The following is a 16,859-nucleotide window of genomic DNA, read 5'->3' as shown; positions in this document are numbered from 1 at the left end:
GTCTTTCAAAAGTGTAAGAATACATATCAAAACACAACATGTATATACATTCTAATGGAGTCGTTAAGTCTTCGTTAGTCGTTACATGTAAGTGTTGCTTTGAAACCTTTAAGTTAACGATCTCAATTAATGTTGTTAACCCAATGTTTATTATATCAAATGAGATGTTAAATTATTATGTTATTATGATATTATGATGTATGAATATCTCTTAATATGATATATACATTAAAATATCGTTACATATAAGTCTCGTTTCGTAATTCTTGAGTTAGTAGTCTTGTTTTTACATATGTAGTTCATTGTTAACACACTTAATGATATATTTAAATATCATTTTATCATGTTAAATATAGTGTATCAATATCTTAATATGATACATATGTATTTAGTATACGTTATCATAATGATAATCGTTATATATATCATTTCGAGTTTCTTAACTTAGTAATCTCATTTCTTATGTATATCACACATTGTTAATATACTTAGTGAGATACTTACTCATCATAATCTCATGTCAACCATATATATATATATATATATATATATATATATATATATATATATATATATATATATATATATATATATATATATATATATGTCTATATATACCACAACATGTAGTTTTCACAATTTTGTAACGTTCGTGAATCGCCGGTCAACTTGGGTGATCAATTGTCTATATGAAACTTATTTCATTTAATCAAGTCTTAACAAGTTTGATTCCTTAACACGTTGGAAACATTTAGTCATGTAAATATCAATCTTAATTAATACATATAAACATGGAAAAGTTCGGGTCACTACACAACAAGCCCCATTCTGGAATTTGGAATGCTTTAGTACTTCGAGTTTATCATGTCCGATGGGTGTCCCGGAATGATGGGGATATCCTATATGCATCTTGTTAAGGTCGGTTACCAGGTGTTCAATCCATATGAATGATTTTTGTCTCTATGTATGGGACGTATATTAATGAGAAATGGAAATGAAAATCTTGTGGTCTATTAAAATGATGGAAATGAATATTGATGATAAACTAATGAACTCACCAACCTTTTGGTTGACACTTTAAAGCATGTTTATTCTCAGGTATGAAAGAAATCTTCCGCTGTGCATTTGCTCATTTTAGAGATATTACTTGGAGTTATTCATGACATATTTCAAAAGACGTTGCATTCGAGTCGTTGAGTTCATCAAGATTATTATTAAGTCAATTATAGTTGGATATATTATGAAATGGTATGCATGCCGTCAACTTTCTATGAAATGAAAGTTTGTCTTTTAAAAACGAATGCAATGTTTGTAAAATGTATCATATATAGATCAAGTACCTCGCGATGTAACCAAATGTAATGTATTCGTCCAGATGGATTAGGACGGGTCATTAGATATACCCAGATTGGGCCATGTTGGTAAAAACGCCTCATAATCCAATTGACGAACCACGTAAAAAATTTAAACGTTTTCAAGAAAGTGCAAGGAAAGATATTGAGCGTGCATTTGGAGTATTACAGGGTAGATTTGCAATGTTAAAGACTCCGGCGAGATCTAAAGACTTCAACAAAATTAGAAAACATATGTATGCTTGTATTGTATTACATAACATTATTCAGGAAAATAACGGTTTTGCTATTGGAAGGAGAGAAGAAAGAATGATAGAAAGGAACCCACCACGAAGGTTGGAACGGGATTTGAGGGATCGAGATGCAAGGGTTAAGGAAATAAGAGACAAGCAAGTTCACCAACAATTAGAGGCAGATTTAACCGAGCATGTTTGGAACTTATCACCTTATTTTCGGTCTGCTAATAATAATAATGAATAATTTGTTATGTATTTTATAGTTTGGTTAATGAATTTTTAAAATTATGTAATTTCAATTAATGTAATTCATGTTTAGTTGTAATGATGGATTGGTAATCATAAAATATAGCCGTTTATTATAATAATTCCTAAAACGATTACATTATTTCTTATAAATAGAAAATAAACTTAGTTCCTAAAAACGATTACATTATTCCTAAAGGCTATTTTCAACAAACACAATCATCAATCTTCGAATTCACGTGGATCGTGTTGCTGAAACCCTGGAGATTCAGGAGCAGCTTCATCTTCACTTGCAGAAATGGCGTAGCTTTCATCAATCCATTCGGTGTAAATGTTAATTGGTTGGTTACGTAACAAGGCTAGCCCAATCGCACCAAACCAATCGTGATCTTCTTCTAGTAGCGAGGTACGAGCGTTGGGTTTTTTGAAAAACCAGATTTGTCTAGTGGGGTAGAATATGTCTCGCTGTAGCAACTCAAGCAAACACCTATAACTTGGACACTTATGAACATCCATGTAATAATCTCGTGTTTCATACTCGTTATAATTCATCATTTCGCTATCAAATTCACCTCCGTAGTGAACTTTAACAACAACATTCAACGAGCTCATTTCGAAGTGTGTGTGTTTATGATTTGAGAGTTTTAGAAGAGATGAAAAGTGTGTTTATGAGTTGAGAAGAGTGGTTGTATATATAGGGGTAAAAGTAGCCGTTTAAAAAAAATATAAAAATAAAATAAAAAATAACGGTTATAAATATAGCCGTTATATTTTAAAAACATTTTTAAAAAATAAATATAATCATATAATAGTATAAATAATAAAAATAAAAATAAATAAAACAGAAAAAAAAAATGCCACCTCAACATTCTACTAAAGTAACAAAAGAAAAGTAACACCACCATTACTCCACTCAGAAAAGTAACACGTCCTACTCAGTAAAAAAGTGCAAAAAGGCAAGTGACACCAAAAGTGACACCGGTCACCATTACGGATGGTCTAAGTGAAAGAGTCCTTTATTTTATACGTATAAATCTTTTGTTATTTAAAAAAAAAAAATACGTAACCCTTTATTTTAATATTTTAAAAATAAAGAAGCATAAATTTAGAAATTCTCCAACAACTTCGTCTTCACAACCGTTTAACAAACGAAACCTCTCCGAAATTTCCTTTTTTTTTTTAACATCTTCCCCTATTTCAACCTCCTTTGATTCATGAATACAACAAACAATATATTTTCATCATCGATTTGTATCTTTTGATTATAATTCGTGTTCTGGGTTGCAGGTTTCACCAAGAAAAATTGAACCCATTTAAGAGGTTTCAGTATATTACTGTTAGCTTATCCCCCAATTTTGAATTTGGTAGAGGACAACTTTCTGTGCATAAGGTACAAGACGATAAAGCAGGGTTCTACACTTGAGTTTTCTCTATTAACTGATGCTAAATTGGGGTTCGTAGATATTGACTAAAATTCAGCATCTTTAATGGGTTGATCCATCTTTTTGTTTAGACGTCTGCTTTGATTTAAAAACTTTGACTTTTCAAGAAACTGATCCCAAATTAGAACCCTAAATTTTTTTTTACATGTATATCTCTAATTCATGATACCCAATTCATGTTTTGTAATTGGGTATCTTAAATTTGTGTCAAGTTTGAATCTTTTGATCTTGATCAATGGCATATTACTCTGAACCATCATCATCCATAAGTTTTACTTCACCTTCTCATATATCTGATGGCTCTAATGGTTACAATATATCGTCCTCCGCAATAACCGAAACACGTTCAAATCTCGAAATTATTAGCTTAAATAAACTCAGTATTAGCTTAGGAGAACTCTTAGTTGAAACCGATTCGAATTGTGATTCGAATTATAGTGATGCTGTAGTTGTAGTAGAAGGCAATAATGTGTGCGTTCATAGGTGTATTTTAGCTGCTAGAAGTAAATTTTTTAGCAATTTGTTCAAGGAGAATAAAGATTGTTTGGAAGATGGTAAAGTTAAGTACATTATGAGTGAAATATTACCTTTTGGGAATGTTGGATATGATGCTTTTGTTGTGTTTTTGAGTTATTTGTATACTGGAAAAATGAAGTCTTTACCATCTGAAGTTTCGACTTGTGTTCATACTCGATGCACACACGGTGCTTGTAGGCCTGCTGTTGTGTTTGCTGTTGAATTGATGTATGCTGCGGTCGTTTTTCAGGTTCCTGAGTTGGTTACCCTTTTTCAGGTATAAATGTTATTCGTCGATCTTTTGGTGCTGTTTCAGTTCATGGAGATTTTGAATAATGTAGTCATTTGTTCTCTCTAATTCGAAGTACATGAAACTATTTTTATGTATAAAGTGATGTTGAAAAGCCTCGATTACAATTTAGTAAGTGCAATTTGCCCAAAAATTTTAAGCACATATGTTAATTATAAATATTGAAATACCAGGGAGACTATTTGCTATAAGCCCTTTTCGTGCCTGATCGAATATGTTTATAATGATAGAAGTATCTGTTTTCGATATTTTTAAACTGTATTGAGTTGTTTACTTGTGGGTTATTCGGGTTATAATTAGAATAATTTGGAAAACTGTGACATATGGAACAAGTAATGTGATGTTACCTCTATAAAATTAGTTTGTTATGCATTTTGTGTAGGTGTAAATTTTTAGGTTTTCATCCGTAATCATAATATTTCGTATTAATTTCATGTTAAAAATGCAGCGGCGCCTTCTAAACTTTATTGAAAAGGCTCTTGTGGAAGATGTGATCCCCATAATTTGGGTTGCATACCACTGCGAGTTAACTCACATCTTGACTCAGTGTATCCACCGAGTAGCCCGTTCTGACCTTGAAGATATTTCACTTGATAAAGAGTTCCCTGTAGAAGTATCCGAAGATATAAAATTGCTTCGTAACAAATCTCAAAACGACGAAAATTCCGTATCAGAAAAATCAGGGGATGATGCATTACGTGTAAAACAAATTAAACAAATACATAAAGCATTGGACTCGGACGATGTAGAGTTGGTAAAACTTCTGTTGACCGAGTCAAACGTAACCTTAGATGAAGCCTATGGGTTACACTATGCGGTTTCATATTGTGATCCGAAAGTTGTGAAAGAAGTGCTAAGTTTGGATCTGGCGGATGTAAACCGTAAAAATGTTCGAGGGTATACCGTGCTTCATGTTGCTGCAATGCGTAAGGAACCATCTATTATTGTTTCGCTTTTGAGCAAACGCGCGTCGGTTTTAGATGTAACCCTAGACGGACAAAGTGCGGTTGGTATATGTAAACGGTTAACGAGGCCGAAGGATTTTGATGCGAAAACCGAACATGGACAAGAAGCAAATAAGGATCGAATATGTATCGATCTTTTGGAGCGAGAAATTTTACGGAATTCGATGGTGGGAGATTTGCCTATTTCGTCTTCTGCTATGGCTGATGATTTGCACATGAAGTTACTTCATTTAGAAAACCGAGGTAACTATATGTTATCGGTATACCTGGAAAACGGGTCAGGTTGGGCTGGTTTGGCTAACGGGTCAAAACAGTTTTGGGTTGAAATGGGTCATGGGTCAAATGGGTCAGATTTTATACGGGTCCAAATGGGGTCAGGTTGGGTAGCGGGTCGAAACGGATCATGGGTCAAATTGAGAGTATTGTTCTCAATTGCCCAGGTATAGTTATCGGTGGTTGTGTGGAATTACCCTTTCTTGATTTGACCTGCTTGTATCTTTTTGCAGTGGCGTTTGCACGACTGTTGTTTCCAGCCGAAGCAAAATTAGCAATGGAGATCGCCAATGCTCAGATAATAGCAAAAGGTTCAAATGGAAACTTGCAAGAGATGGATTTGAACGAGACACCATTAGTACAGAAGAAAAAACTAATTGCTCAGATAGAATCACTCTCGAAAACGGGTAAGTTGTTAGCTTCTTGATCGGTTTGCCATTTCAAAATTTTGTTTCGTTGTCAATTTTCTTAATTTATGTTTCAAACCATTTGCAACAAATCTAACTTAAATTTAGGACTAAATTACATATGTACCCATATTTCTACTAATCAAGTGTAAGAGAGAATTTAATTCCCATTTTTTATCCAAGGGAATTGATATTTCCAGCATCAAAATTGATAAATCTGTGGTGCATTAGATACTTGTACAGTACAAATAACTGATGCTCAATTGTGTGAATTTATTAATTTTGATGGTGGAAATATCATCATCCTTTGTCCAATGTCTCTTCTTGCTTCTCAAAATTTTTACGTCATTATATGCATCTGTTAATTAACTGCTCTAAGAAGGTACCCATGTTATGGTTATAGAGTACGGAGTACTAATATTGCATATGAATTAACCGTATGTATAGTAACTGAGAGTTTATATATGGATGTAGTGGAGATGGGTCGACGTTTCTTCCCTCATTGTTCAGAAGTGCTCGACAAGTTCATGTTGGACGATTTGCCTGATTTGTTTTATCTTGAGAAAGGCACACCAGAAGAGCAAGTGATTAAACGAACTCGCTTCGTGGAGCTCAAACAAGATGTTGAAAAAGCATTTACAAAAGACAAAGCCGAGCTTCCGACCATTTTGACACATGGCGTAAGGAATAGAACGCGAAAATACTCGTGAAATATTGTTATCTCACATACAGTAAACCTTATTTTGGTTCAGAAAATACACTTGTTTATCTACGATTTTGAAAAAGAGTATAGTAGTCTAAGAAGTTGTAAAAAGTTATGTATAATGATAATTTTAATCTTTTTTTGTTTGTTTTTGTTTGTATACCCTTTCCTTTCAATTGGAACATGACTCAAATCATGATCAATTGCACCTTAAAATCACCGCGTTCCAAATTTATTCATGTGGACCGATTTTATTTGCTTACATATCTTTTTGGGTTATTAACGAAAACATCCATTTTTCCAAAACAAATTATAACGATACGCGCTCACAATGCAAGTTGCAAGTGGCTTGCGAGCTACCTTTTATCGGTCATAAGTGATAAATTTCAGGTCTGTCCCAGAATTTATCAGTCATGGTCGTATGTACTCTGTCATACGCAAGTCACAAGGTACGCATATGAGCCTTGCCACTAGTGCTTGTGACTTGCGTATATAAATCTCAGAAACGACTTGTTCCATAAATAAATAAATAAAAACATAAAAAAAAAAAAAAAAACATAACATGTTGGTTCATTTAATACATCAATTCCATACGAGGTCCATTATAACAACACAACCATTATTGTTATGGTCAAGAAAACGAAATAATTTGGTAAGAAGCATTTTGAAAGGTAGCGATCCATGATTGTTTCACATACACAATGCATCCAATTAGAAATGTTGTAGCCGACGTCAAATTATACATCTTCTATTTATGGGTCAAAATGCCCTCTCACCATTGGTTAAAATTTCACTATTCACGATTTTTGTCCCCCCATTTTTTTTTCCTCTGATTTATAATAGGTTTAATGTATTTTTTTTATTATTATTTTGGGCTACTTGGGCTGGTTTCCAGCAGAAAACCCTTTAAAAGGGTTAAGTTGCTCGAATGGACTTAGTGAAGTGCTGGCCCAACAACTGTATGCTCGGCCCATTTATACTAATGTCTGATAAAAAAATATATAAAAAGTGGGTATTGTAAACTTTCCCTTTATTATTTGACTCCAAGCAAAGGCAACGTACAAACTCTCATGTCTTCCACCATACTTTGAGGTAGCGTATAAACTTCCACCAACAGCTCCTCCACGTCTTCATCCCATCTCTTCAACCCATATTTTTCAACTTATCACCTTCTGTTCTCAAATTTCTTTAGGGCACCAAAACAATCATCCATCTGCATCTGATTTCTTCAATTTTTTGATTTCCTAAGGTAATCAAATGGTAGAATTTTTGGGTTTATGCCTCGTATTGTTTTTTTTTAATGTAAAACATAACAATTTCTATTCCTTTCTTCTTCCACATTCACTATCATTTGTTTTATTTTTTTTATTATACCGTATCAACCGTGTTCTTCATTCTGTCGCTTGCTGGGCTAAGGAACCATGTTGATTCACCTGATTATGTAATTCAACTAATTTATCGGTATTATTATGACTGACTTTTGTTGTGTTAGTCAATTTGCTTGCCTAATTTTGCCCTAATTTGTTTGTTTGTTGATTTTAGGCCGAGATTTGTAAAGCTGTCATATGTTAAGAGATTGCTGCTAATATGTACGTTCTGGTTCCCTCATTTTTTTTATACTGAAATTAGGTTTTCATTCGTTATTAATTAGTCAGAAAACGTTCCTGCTATTTCTATTGCGACTACAGAAATTATGTTTAATAACTGAAATATTTGATTATAAATCGCTGTTAAAAAAGAGTAATTAAAATATATAATCCTGATTATTGTAGGAAGCAAGTTTTATTTGATCGACAGATTGCGATAAGGTTGAGTGGAATGTCTGAGAAGGCTTACATCAGATCATTTAACGTGATGCAGAACGGAATTGGTGTCAAGTATGTTTCTGTATCTTTATGTATATGTCCTACTTCATATTTTAAGTGTTTATTGAAGTGAAATTAAGCTGTATTGGATCACACATTGAATTTTTACTCGATAAATTGTAGGAATACACTTGACATTAGAGAATTGGCTATTCAATTTGGATATGTTACGCTTATTCCTATTGTTAAGAAAGATTTATCACTGTAAGTTCTATTTCCATTCTATGAATTTGTTTACCATTAACATACATGCTAATTGAAATTGTTGACTTCAAATGGACATGACACCATGTGGACTATTTGGTGGCTTCTATGTTAAGCTGATTCAACTTTATGTTGCATATTTGTTAGTTAGTATTTATTTGTTAGTGTTTAGTTCTTGCTTTGAATTAATCTCAATTTGTGTCTAATATATATGCTTCTTTTTCCTTTTGCAGGTTTTAATCTTACATGTACCAATATTTAAGAAAAGGAAGCTATAAATTGAGGAATTGAAGAAATTTTGAACAAATCAACAACCTTGAATTGGTGATTATCATCTACAAAAGAAACTTAAGGTATAAATTCTCCACATAATCCCTTGATAATCTAGGGTTTATATAAATTAGGCGTTTGGGGTTTTTGTTGATGGATGATGATATATAATGAAAATAAGTGCTTAACAGACAAGACTAAAGTAGTACTTAAGACCTTAAATTCGGATTTTTAAGGAATTATATTGTCTTGATGAACTTGCATGTTGTTGCATATTGTTTTAACTACTCTAAGTTACTCCAGATTGATGTTAATACAATTAGTTGGAGTTGTTAAGCTTATGAGTGGTATTAAACCATAAGTGAGGTGATTTATGTGATATTATTGTTGCTGTAAAGAAAGTTAAAATGAGAATTTTGATCAAGTCTTGAAGGTAACTAATGTACAAAGATTTGTGATGTTAAAAGTGGTTTAAAATGACCCAAACATGCTACAAAACTTGTATTTTGTATCAAAGTAATTAAGAGTAGTTTGAGCGTGTTTAGAGTTACTTTTAGAACCTTTTTGTACTATTTTGAATGCTGATATACAGCAAACACAGCTATTTCTGAATGCTGATTTACAGCCGAAACATGTTGGTCGGTCCTGTTTTGGGCAGAAATGACCCGCTGTCTTAGAAAAATCATAGTAAATTAACTGTGACTCCAATTAGGACGTATCTTATATCATTGGAAATCTTAACGAGTGTAGCTTAACTAGAAATTTATTTCAAGACCTGAAATTTTTTCTAAGTCAGTCAAATGACTGATTTAGTGCAGAGTGTCAATGCTGAAAAATTGAGTTTCAATTGTGTTTACACTTTTATTTTGATTAAATGTAGGTGTCAAAGTTCGCTATCAAATTTTGTGTCGTGGTAGTTTTTAAGTTTTTGTTCTCATATTAACTTGGATTTTTTTGATTCCGAATAGGTTTGTGGCAATTGCATGTTGTGGTGCTAAGGTAGCTTTGTTTACAAATTTTCATCTTTTTGTTTATTTATTTGTTGAAGGTTTACAGATTATGGAACAATGGCCTTTGTAACGTCATGAAAAGTCAGTTGAAAAGTTAAATATGTATTTGTAGGGAACTTATGCTAGATGAGTTGCTAACGATCTTTGTTACAAACGAGTCCTAAATGGCTCTACTTTTTACTAAGATAACAGCTCTTACATTGGGCATAGTGGTAAATTGACCAAGCATGGTCAATTTAAGTCAATGAATGGGTGGTTATGTGTTTATGTTATTTATGATATTTGAAAAGTCTGGGGCTGCTTTCATATCCAAATCTTTTATCAAGTCTTTCTCTTAAAAGGTAGCATGTTGGTTATGACTCAAAAGGATGTAGTTTGGTCTATTGTTGTTGCTTGTGATGATAATATTAAAGGGATCAATCTTATGTGGTCTATGTTTGCTGGAATCAAGAATTTAATCTACCTAATGATTATTTTATACTATAAAAAGTATTACTCAGATCAAACTGGTCCAAGTTGTTACTTGAAGATGGGTGTGTTTTATTGGATTTCTAAAAGTCAACGGGTCAACTATTACAGGTCTCCAAATTCTGTTTTGTTTTTACTTCTCAAGGGTCCTAATTGAAATGTCCCGTTCTTATTGATTAAAAACATTCCATATTAATTGATTTCGTTGCGAGGTTTTGACCTCTATATGAGACGTTTTTCAAAGACTGCATTCATTTTAAAACAAACCATAACCTTTATTTCATCAATAAAGGTTTAAAAAGCTTTACGTAGATTATCAAATAATGATAATCTAAAATATCCTGTTTACACGCGACCATTACATAATGGTTTACAATACAAATATGTTACAACAAAATAAGTTTCTTGAATGCAGTTTTTACACAATATCATACAAGCATGGACTCCAAATCTCGTCCTTATTTAAGTATGCGACAGCGGAAGCTCTTAATAATCACCTGAGAATAAACATGCTTAAAATGTCAACAAAAATGTTGGTGAGTTATAGGTTAAACCTATATATATCAAATCGTAACAATAGACCACAAGATTTCATATTTCAATACACATCCCATACATAGAGATAAAAATCATTCATATGGTGAACACCTGGTAACCGACATTAACAAGATGCATATATAAGAATATCCCCATCATTCCGGGACACCCTTCGGATATGATATAAATTTCAAAGTACTAAAGCATCCGGTACTTTGGATGGGGTTTGTTAGGCCCAATAGATCTATCTTTAGGATTCGCGTCAATTAGGGTGTCTGTTCCCTAATTCTTATTTTACCAGACTTAATAAAAAGGGGCATATTCAATTTCGATAATTCAACCATAGAATGTAGTTTCACGTACTTGTGTCTATTTTGTAAATCATTTATAAAACCTGCATGTATTCTCATCCCAAAAATATTAGATTTTAAAAGTGGGACTATAACTCACTTTCACAGATTTTTACTTCGTCGGGAAGTAAGTCTTGGCCACTGGTTGATTCACGAACCTATAACAATATATACATATATATCAAAGTATGTTCAAAATATATTTACAACACTTTTAATATATTTTGATGTTTTAAGTTTATTAAGTCAGCTGTCCTCGTTAGTAACCTACAACTAGTTGTCCACAGTTAGATGTACAGAAATAAATCGATAAATATTATCTTGAATCAATCCACGACCCAGTGTATACGTATCTCAGTATTGATCACAACTCAAACTATATATATTTTGGAATCAACCTCAACCCTGTATAGCTAACTCCAACATTCACATATAGAGTGTCTATGGTTGTTCCGAAATATATATAGATGTGTCGACATGATAGGTTGAAACATTGTATACGTGTCTATGGTATCTCAAGATTACATAATATACAATACAAGTTGATTAAGTTATGGTTGGAATAGATTTGTTACCAATTTTCACGTAGCTAAAATGAGAAAAATTATCCAATCTTGTTTTACCCATAACTTCTTCATTTTAAATCCGTTTTGAGTGAATCAAATTGCTATGGTTTCATATTGAACTCTATTTTATGAATCTAAACAGAAAAAGTATAGGTTTATAGTCGGAAAAATAAGTTACAAGTCGTTTTTGTAAAGGTAGTCATTTCAGTCGAAAGAACGACGTCTAGATGACCATTTTAGAAAACATACTTCCACTTTGAGTTTAACCATAATTTTTGGATATAGTTTCATGTTCATAATAAAAATCATTTTATCAGAATAACAACTTTTAAATCAAAGTTTATCATAGTTTTTAATTAACTAACCCAAAACAGCCCGCGGTGTTACTACGACGGCGTAAATCCGGGTTTACTGTGTTTTTCGTGTTTCCAGGTTTTAAATCATTAAGTTAGCATATCTTTTAGATATAGAACATGTGTTTAGTTGATTTTAAAAGTCAAGTTAGAAGGATTAACTTTTGTTTGCGAACAAGTTTAGAATTAACTAAACTATGTTCTAGTGATTACGAGTTTAAACCTTCGAATAAGATAGCTTTATATATATGAATCGAATGATGTTATGAACATCATTACTACCTTAAGTTCCTTGGATAAACCTACTGGAAAAGCGAAAAATGGATCTAGCTTCAACGGATCCTTGGATGGCTCGAAGTTCTTGAAGCAGAATCATGACACGAAAACAAGTTCAAGTAAGATCATCACTTGAAATAAGATTGTTATAGTTATAGAAATTGAACCAAAGTTTGAATATGATTATTACCTTGCATTAGAATGATAACCTACTGTAAGAAACAAAGATTTCTTGAGGTTGGATGATCACCTTACAAGATTGGAAGTGAGCTAGCAAACTTGAAAGTATTCTTGATTTTATGTAACTAGAACTTGTAGAATATATGAAGAACACTTAGAACTTGAAGATAGAACTTGAGAGAGATCAATTAGATGAAGAAAATTGAAGAATGAAAGTGTTTTTAGGTGTTTTTGGTCGTTGGTGTATGGATTAGATATAAAGGATATGTAATTTTGTTTTCATGTAAATAAGTCATGAATGATTACTCATATTTTTGTAATTTTATGAGATATTTCATGCTAGTTGCCAAATGATGGTTCCCACATGTGTTAGGTGACTCACATGGGCTGCTAAGAGCTGATCATTGGAGTGTATATACCAATAGTACATACATCTAAAAGCTGTGTATTGTACGAGTACGAATACGGGTGCATACGAGTAGAATTGTTGATGAAACTGAACGAGGATGTAATTGTAAGCATTTTTGTTAAGTAGAAGTATTTTGATAAGTGTATTGAAGTCTTTCAAAAGTGTATAAATACATATTAAAACACTACATGTATATACATTTTAACTGAGTCGTTAAGTCATCGTTAGTCGTTACATGTAAGTGTTGTTTAGAAACCTTTAGGTTAACGATCTTGTTAAATGTTGTTAACCCAATGTTTATAATATCAAATGAGATTTTAAATTATTATATTATCATGATATTATCATGTATGAATATCTCTTAATATGATATATATACATTAAATGTCTTTACAACGATAATCGTTACATATATGTCTCGTTTAAAAATCATTAAGTTAGTAGTCTTGTTTTTACATATGTAGTTCATTGTTAATATACTTAATGATATGTTTACTTATCATAGTATCATGTTAACTATATATATATATCCATATATATGTCATCATATAGTTTTTACAAGTTTTAACGTTCGTGAATCACCGGTCAACTTGGGTGGTCAATTGTCTATATGAAACATATTTCAATTAATCAAGTCTTAACAAGTTTGATTGCTTAACATGTTGGAAACATTTAATCATGTAAATATCAATCTCAATTAATATATATAAACATGGAAAAGTTCAGGTCACTACAGTACCTACCCGTTAAATAAATTTCGTCCCAAAATTTTAAGTTGTTGAAGGTGTTGACGAATCTTCTGGAAATAGATGCGGGTATTTCTTCTTCATCTGATCTTCATGCTCCCAGGTGAACTCGGGTCCTCTACGAGCATTCCATCGAACCTTAACAATTGGTATCTTGTTTTGCTTAAGTCTTTTAACCTCACGATCCATTATTTCGACGGGTTCTTCGATGAATTGAAGTTTTTCGTTGATTTGGATTTCATCTAACGGAATAGTGAGATCTTCTTTAGCAAAACATTTCTTCAAATTCGAGACGTGGAAAGTGTTATGTACAGCCGCGAGTTGTTGAGGTAACTCAAGTCGGTAAGCTACTGGTCCGACACGATCAATAATCTTGAATGGTCCAATATACCTTGGATTTAATTTCCCTCGTTTACCAAATCGAACAACGCCTTTCCAAGGTGTAACTTTAAGCATGACCATCTCTCCAATTTCAAATTCTATATCTTTTCTTTTAATGTCAGCGTAGCTCTTTTGTCGACTTTGGGCGGTTTTCAACCGTTGTTGAATTTGGATGATCTTCTCGGTAGTTTCTTGTATAATCTCAGGACCCGTAATCTATCTATCCCCCACTTCACTCCAACAAATCAGAGACCTGCACTTTCTACCATAAAGTGCTTCAAACGGCGCCATGTCAATGCTTGAATGGTAGCTGTTGTTGTAGGAAAATTCTGCTAACGGTAGATGTCGATCCCAACTGTTTCCGAAATCAATAACACATGCTCGTAGCATGTCTTCAAGCGTTTGTATCGTACTTTCACTCTGCCCATCAGTTTGTGGATGATAGGCAGTACTCATGTCTAGACGAGTTCCTAATGCTTGCTGTAATGTCTGCCAGAATCTTGAAATAAATCTGTCATCCCTATCAGAGATAATAGAGATTGGTATTCCATGTCTGGAGATGACTTCCTTCAAATACAGTCGTCCTAACTTCTCCATCTTGTCATCTTCTCTTATTGGCAGGAAGTGTGCTGATTTGGTGAGACGATCAACTATTACCCAAATAGTATCAAAACCACTTGCAGTCCTTGGCAATTTAGTGATGAAATCCATGGTAATGTTTTTCCATTTCCATTCCGGGGTTTCGGGTTGTTGAAGTAGACCTGATGGTTTCTGATGCTCAGCTTTGACCTTAGAACACGTCAAACATTCTCCTACGTATTTAGCAACATCGGCTTTCATACCCGGCCACCAAAAATGTTTCTTGAGATCCTTGTACATCTTCCCCGTTCCAGGATGTATTGAGTATCTGGTTTTATGAGCTTCCCTAAGTACCATTTCTCTCATATCTCCAAATTTTGGTACCCAAATCCTTTCAGCCCTATACCGGGTTCCGTCTTCCCGAATATTAAGATGCTTCTCCGATCCTTTGGGTATTTCATCTTTTAAATTTCCCTCTTTTAAAACTCCTTGTTGCGCCTCCTTTATTTGAGTAGTAAGGTTATTATGAATCATTATATTCATAGATTTTACTCGAATGGGTTCTCTGTCCTTCCTGCTCGAGGCATCGGCTACCACATTTGCCTTCCCCGGGTGGTAACGAATCTCAAAGTCGTAATCATTCAATAATTCAATCCACCTACGCTGCCTCATATTCAGTTGTTTCTGATTAAATATGTGTTGAAGACTTTTGTGGTCGGTATATATAATACTTTTGACCCCATATAAGTAGTGCCTCCAAGTCTTTAATGCAAAAACAACCGCGCCTAATTCCAAATCATGCGTCGTATAATTTTGTTCGTGAATCTTCAATTGTCTAGACGCATAAGCAATCACCTTCGTTCGTTGCATTAATACACAACCGAGACCTTGCTTTGATGCATCACAATAAATCACAAAATCATCATTCCCTTCAGGCAATGACAATATATGTGCCGTAGTTAGCTTTTTCTTCAATAACTGAAACGCTTTCTCTTGTTCATCATTCCATTCAAATTTCTTCCCTTTATGCGTTAATGCAGTCAAGGGTTTTGCTATTCTGGAAAAATCTTGGATGAACCTTCTGTAGTAACCAGCTAGTCCTAAAAACTGGCGTATGTGTTTCGGAGTTTTCGGGGTTTCCCACTTTTCAACAGTTTCTATCTTTGCCGGATCTACCTTAATACCTTCTTTGTTCACTATGTGACCGAGGAATTGAACTTCTTCCAACCAAAATGCACACTTTGAAAACTTAGCGTACAATTCTTCCTTCCTCAATACTTCTAACACCTTTCTCAAATGTTCTGTAGCGACCCGACCAAATCGTCATTGACGGCGTCGTCTACTTAGGTCCCGTTACGTGGTCATAAGTCTTTAAAACAACGTTTGACCAAAAGATATGTCGCCTTCATTTCAAAATAAAAATTGTTTCCAAAGTTTACAAGAATTGTTCAACCAATAGTTAAGTTACAACGTTATAATACGAATGAAATCTAGGCGACACGGTTTAAAATAAAGTCAAAAGACGCTCCATGAAATGCACATATACTCGACATCCAATGCAAGTATCAAATAATGAGCGGAAGCATGTATCATGTATCGTTCAAGGACCTGAGAAAAACATAGAAATCTGTCAACGAAAACGTTGGTGAAATCATAGGTTTAAGTAAGTAAGTACAAGTGAACCACAAGATTTGCATCAATGAAATAATAGTAATACATTCCAAAAGTTTGTTTCACGAGCACCCAATTATCAATGCTTAACATTTCCTTCCATTGAACCCCATCACTTAGTGCTAGAACATACACTGTTTCTCGAAAATATATTTCATTCGTAAACGGTAGCGAACCGTTTGAATGAGGGTTTGTCAAACCCATATGGATCCATACAACATAAGTTCTCGCTTACACCCGGCAAGTGTAACTAATGATAATCGAATTGAGGATTTTGTTCTAAACTCGTATGTAGAATGTTTGTTTTCCTGTACTTGTGTTCACTTAGTAAAGAAATGTTTATGTTTTCTCATCCCATATGTAAGTTCAAAAAGAGTAAAAGTGGGACTATGATCTCACCTTGAGTGCACGGGTAGTAAAGTACTTCGACAAGTAAACGTGTGCAAAGAACAATGCTAGTCTTGACCTAAACAAATAGGTCGTATCAATAACGGTAAACACGATAGGTCAAAGATGTTCAATTAGTCCTATGGCTCGTTACGAC

At 33.5% G+C, this 16,859-nt stretch overlaps 2 protein-coding genes and 1 long non-coding RNA gene across 6 annotated transcripts in view; all 3 read left to right on the top strand.

Annotated features, from left to right (window-relative positions):
• Positions 1-1,415: 1,415 nt before the first annotated feature.
• LOC139859621 (uncharacterized) lies at positions 1,416-1,832 on the top strand. Its single transcript, XM_071848399.1, has one exon. It carries the CDS (start codon positions 1,416-1,418, stop codon positions 1,830-1,832), a length of 417 nt encoding a protein of 138 aa, XP_071704500.1.
• A 1,135-nt stretch (positions 1,833-2,967) lies between these two features.
• LOC139857093 (BTB/POZ domain and ankyrin repeat-containing protein NPR1-like) lies at positions 2,968-6,635 on the top strand. The gene is made up of 4 exons (XM_071845819.1): positions 2,968-4,069; positions 4,551-5,310; positions 5,574-5,747; positions 6,222-6,635. The coding sequence occupies exons 1-4, from the start codon at positions 3,512-3,514 to the stop codon at positions 6,455-6,457; spliced, it is 1,728 nt and encodes a 575-aa protein (XP_071701920.1). The 5' UTR covers positions 2,968-3,511; the 3' UTR covers positions 6,458-6,635.
• An 872-nt stretch (positions 6,636-7,507) lies between these two features.
• The window catches only part of LOC139858409 (uncharacterized), a 56,566-nt gene continuing 47,214 nt past the window's right edge, over positions 7,508-16,859 (top strand). The window contains exons 1-6 of one of the 4 annotated variants that reach the window (XR_011762938.1): positions 7,508-7,699; positions 7,993-8,039; positions 8,223-8,327; positions 8,439-8,519; positions 8,753-8,872; positions 9,758-10,407. This is a non-coding gene — a long non-coding RNA (uncharacterized lncRNA). Of the gene's footprint in view, positions 7,912-7,992; positions 8,040-8,222; positions 8,328-8,438; positions 8,520-8,752; positions 8,873-9,757; positions 10,408-16,859 lie in introns of those variants that run through there. The other 3 variants (XR_011762937.1, XR_011762936.1, XR_011762939.1) reach the window with 3 other exon arrangements.

Source organism: Rutidosis leptorrhynchoides, chromosome 7 (assembly GCF_046630445.1).
Source record: "Rutidosis leptorrhynchoides isolate AG116_Rl617_1_P2 chromosome 7, CSIRO_AGI_Rlap_v1, whole genome shotgun sequence".
NCBI classification, from domain to species: Eukaryota; Viridiplantae; Streptophyta; class Magnoliopsida; order Asterales; family Asteraceae; genus Rutidosis; species Rutidosis leptorrhynchoides.
Note: the sequence above shows the minus strand (reverse complement) of the source record. Positions and strands in the feature narration are given on the sequence as shown.